Genomic DNA, 3,382 nt, shown 5'->3' on the forward strand with positions numbered 1-3,382 from the left:
CATAATTCCAAACATCATATGACAAGTGTGAGGTCCAAACAAACCACCAACTACCACGTAATATTTCATGTGTCGAGTAGCGATTCAATTATAACTACTATTTAAATCATAATAAGTTTGAGCTTCTAAATCAACAAACTTTAAAATTGAAATCACCGATTCATCTTCCTCAAATTATAAGTATTTTTTCTCTTTTTGAAATTCTTCACCAAACAATATGGATAACTCTCAAAAGATGAGCTACCATGCAGGAGAAGCCAAGGGTCAAGCCCAGGTTTACATCTATGAATTTAGTAACATCAGTACAATCTAATAATTTCATTCAATAAGTTTGTCTTGTGTCATTGTTTCTTAATTCACATCTGATTTGTTGTGTTTTGTTAATTTGTGACCTTCTTTATATATGTAGGAGAAGGTGAGTAGCATGATGGACAAGGCAAGCGATGTAGCTCAATCAGCTAAGGAAACAGTGCAGGAAGCAGGACAACAAGTGAAGGCCAAAGTACAAGGAGCAACTGATGCCGTCAAGGATGCAATTAATAAATAAAGCTATCTTGATTTGCTTACTTGGGGTTTTTTCAAATGTCTTTCTTCAATTTTGTTTTTGCTTTAGATTTTTTTTCATCTCTAAAAAATAAAGCTAGTATTGTGTAAGAGCCTTGAAAAGAAAAGCTCTCATATGACTCATGAGCCTCTTCTTCCCATAAAAGATTATCTCTTTTGTTTTCATTTTAGAGTTTACATTGGAAATATTCGACATTGCTTTAAATTCAATCATAATATAATTTTTTAAATATTTATCTTATATAAATTATAGAGAATTTTTAAAAATAAAAAAATAGGAGAAACTATTTACCAAAATAGTAAAATTTTAATTTATTTCTTTTATAGAGGCAGATAGAAATCTATCTAATATTAATCAGAAAATAATTAATATAATAAATTAATAATAATAATAATAATAATAAACCACCAATTTAATATTAATTTTTTATAACAGTCTTCTCTCATTTAACTTGTTTGTCCTAGTTAGTTGCATCTTCTTCTTTGTTTTTTAAGCTCCGTTTGATATATCATTTGAGTCCGGTTTATACCAATTCCATTTTTGTTTCCTCTTTTGTTTTCTCAATTCTTTTTATCCTAATTATCACTTGTTTTCTAAGAAACATTCAAAATTTTAGTCAAATAATAATAAGAATAATAACTAATTAAATAAAAAAAATCAAATAGTTGCTAAACAAGATCTTTTTTTATATTTGAAAATTGGGTTTGTTTTCTCTCAAATTTATTACATGGTCTTCATATTATAACCATTCTTTAAGGAAGCATTTGAATTATTAGTAAAATTTTGAAAATAAAAATTAACTCTTTAAAGGCTTCTTTTCTTAGTTTTCAACTTGACATGGATTTTTAAAACACATTACACATGGTTAGAAAATTAGATTAAAAAATAATAAAATTTATAAGTAGAATTAGTATTTATGAATTTAATTTTCAAAAACTAAAAACATAAAACAAGGGTTATGAACCGAGCTTAAATTATTCTCTCTTTTTTTCATTGAAAATAAGTAAAATTACAAAGTTGGGCCACCTATAGATCACGGAAAGAAAACAACAAAAATATATTTTTTTAATTTTAGAAAATAGAAAAATAAGAAAAATTATTTATACAAAATAGTAAACTAACGTCTAGCATCCACCACATTCATGCCCAACCATCAATCCATCCATTAAAAGTTTGAATCCAGCGCTAGAGTTTGCCAGATTTTTGTTGTTATTAGGGATAAGATTTTGGGCATTTTGGGTTAATTTTGTTTGGTTCTTAAACACCCATTAAATTTTGATGTTAAAATTGATTTACCATAAAGTTGGATGCTAAATTTGAGTTTTGTTGCTTTTAGATAATTGTGATAGTTGGACGTTGATAGACGTTGAAAGAAGTCTATCAACAAGCGTATCAGTCATAGAAACTGATACAAATCTACTACTTTTTTTATTATTATTATATCCATAAATAATTTAACATTTTTTTTATATGCGAAAATTTCTTTTTTTTTTTTTTTTTTAAGCATAACTTAAGAGAACCATCGGTAATTGGCAGAATATAAAAGTTTCGAACATGAAGACGACAACTTGAAATAAGCCAGTCAGGAAAATCATCAAGCCAAACAAACGAGGAAGCTGCCAGCCCCCGATGGGTCACGTATTTTTATTTTTGTTTAGTCTTTTTTTTTTATTATTATCTACTTTAATTTAAGTTATCCCATTTTAATCGACACAATGAACTTTAATAGTGAACTTTAAATTTTAAATTAATGTTAATAAAATTAATTTTATTTAACATTTGTACTGATATTTATTTAAAATTACTATATATTTGTATCAGCTGACTGCATTTTAGTTTATTTATTTATTTATAATATTTTAATTTTTTATCCAAAAAAAAATACTAGTATACTTTTTTTTAATAATTATTAATACAATTTTGGCTTAACTATATTTATTTATTTATTATTCTTATCATCATTATTATTATAGAATAACTTTTAAAACTTAAAATTAATGCTATTTTAAAATATTAAAAAAAACACGATGCTATAAGGACTAAATATATACCAAATTAAACATAGTTCAACAAGACCAAAAGATATCAGTCTTCTCATCACACCACTTTTATCGAATTAAAAAGAAACTAAGTAGACAACTTATAAAACCACTTGAATTGGCTTAGTTGTTATTATTATTATTTTAGACTGTTTTCAAATAAAAAAAATTGAGTTAACTTATTTACAAATATAACAAAATATCACAATCTATTCGTGATATACCGTAGTAGACATCTATCAATATCAATGTCAGATATTTGTTGCGGTTTATCACTGAAAGACAGTAATATTTTGCATACTTGAAAATATTTTCAGTAGTTTAACGATTCAAAACATTTTTTTTTCTTTTTTTTCAAATGAGCTTCAGTTATTACTTAGTAATAGTGAAAATATTTTCATTAGTTTTACTATTTAATATATATATATATTCAGTAACCTTTAGTTATTACTCAGTAATAATGAAAATGTAAGAAGCATAATGACATGGTAACCACCTAGCTAAATTCCAATCGAGTACAATTTTATCATAATTAAGGAAAGAAGAAGGGAAACAATCAAAATCTAGGGACATATTAGATAATGTATATGGGAATTTCAAAACTCATTTATTCATGAGAGAATTAAAATCACCTTGTCTATCTCTAATTGAGAATGATAAATTTGATAAATTACAAATTTAGTGTTGAATTTTGAGTTTGTGTGGTCATTCAAAATTACATATTTAATCCATAAATTTTGAATGTTTAGATTTTTAAATTAGACATAAAATTTAAATT

The 3,382-nt window shown here is 25.2% G+C and overlaps 1 protein-coding gene across 1 annotated transcript; it reads left to right on the forward strand.

Moving 5' to 3' along the window:
* The first annotated feature begins 217 nt into the window (after positions 1–217).
* Positions 218–547, forward strand: LOC120080527 (uncharacterized). The gene is made up of 2 exons (XM_039035211.2): positions 218–274; positions 410–547. Exons 1-2 carry the CDS (start codon positions 218–220, stop codon positions 545–547), a joined length of 195 nt encoding a protein of 64 aa, XP_038891139.1.
* Positions 548–3,382: the final 2,835 nt, after the last annotated feature.

The sequence above is a fragment of the Benincasa hispida genome, chromosome 6 (assembly GCF_027475165.1).
Source record: "Benincasa hispida cultivar pf3 chromosome 6, pf3_genome.v1.1, whole genome shotgun sequence".
In the NCBI taxonomy this organism is placed as follows: domain Eukaryota; kingdom Viridiplantae; phylum Streptophyta; class Magnoliopsida; order Cucurbitales; family Cucurbitaceae; genus Benincasa; species Benincasa hispida.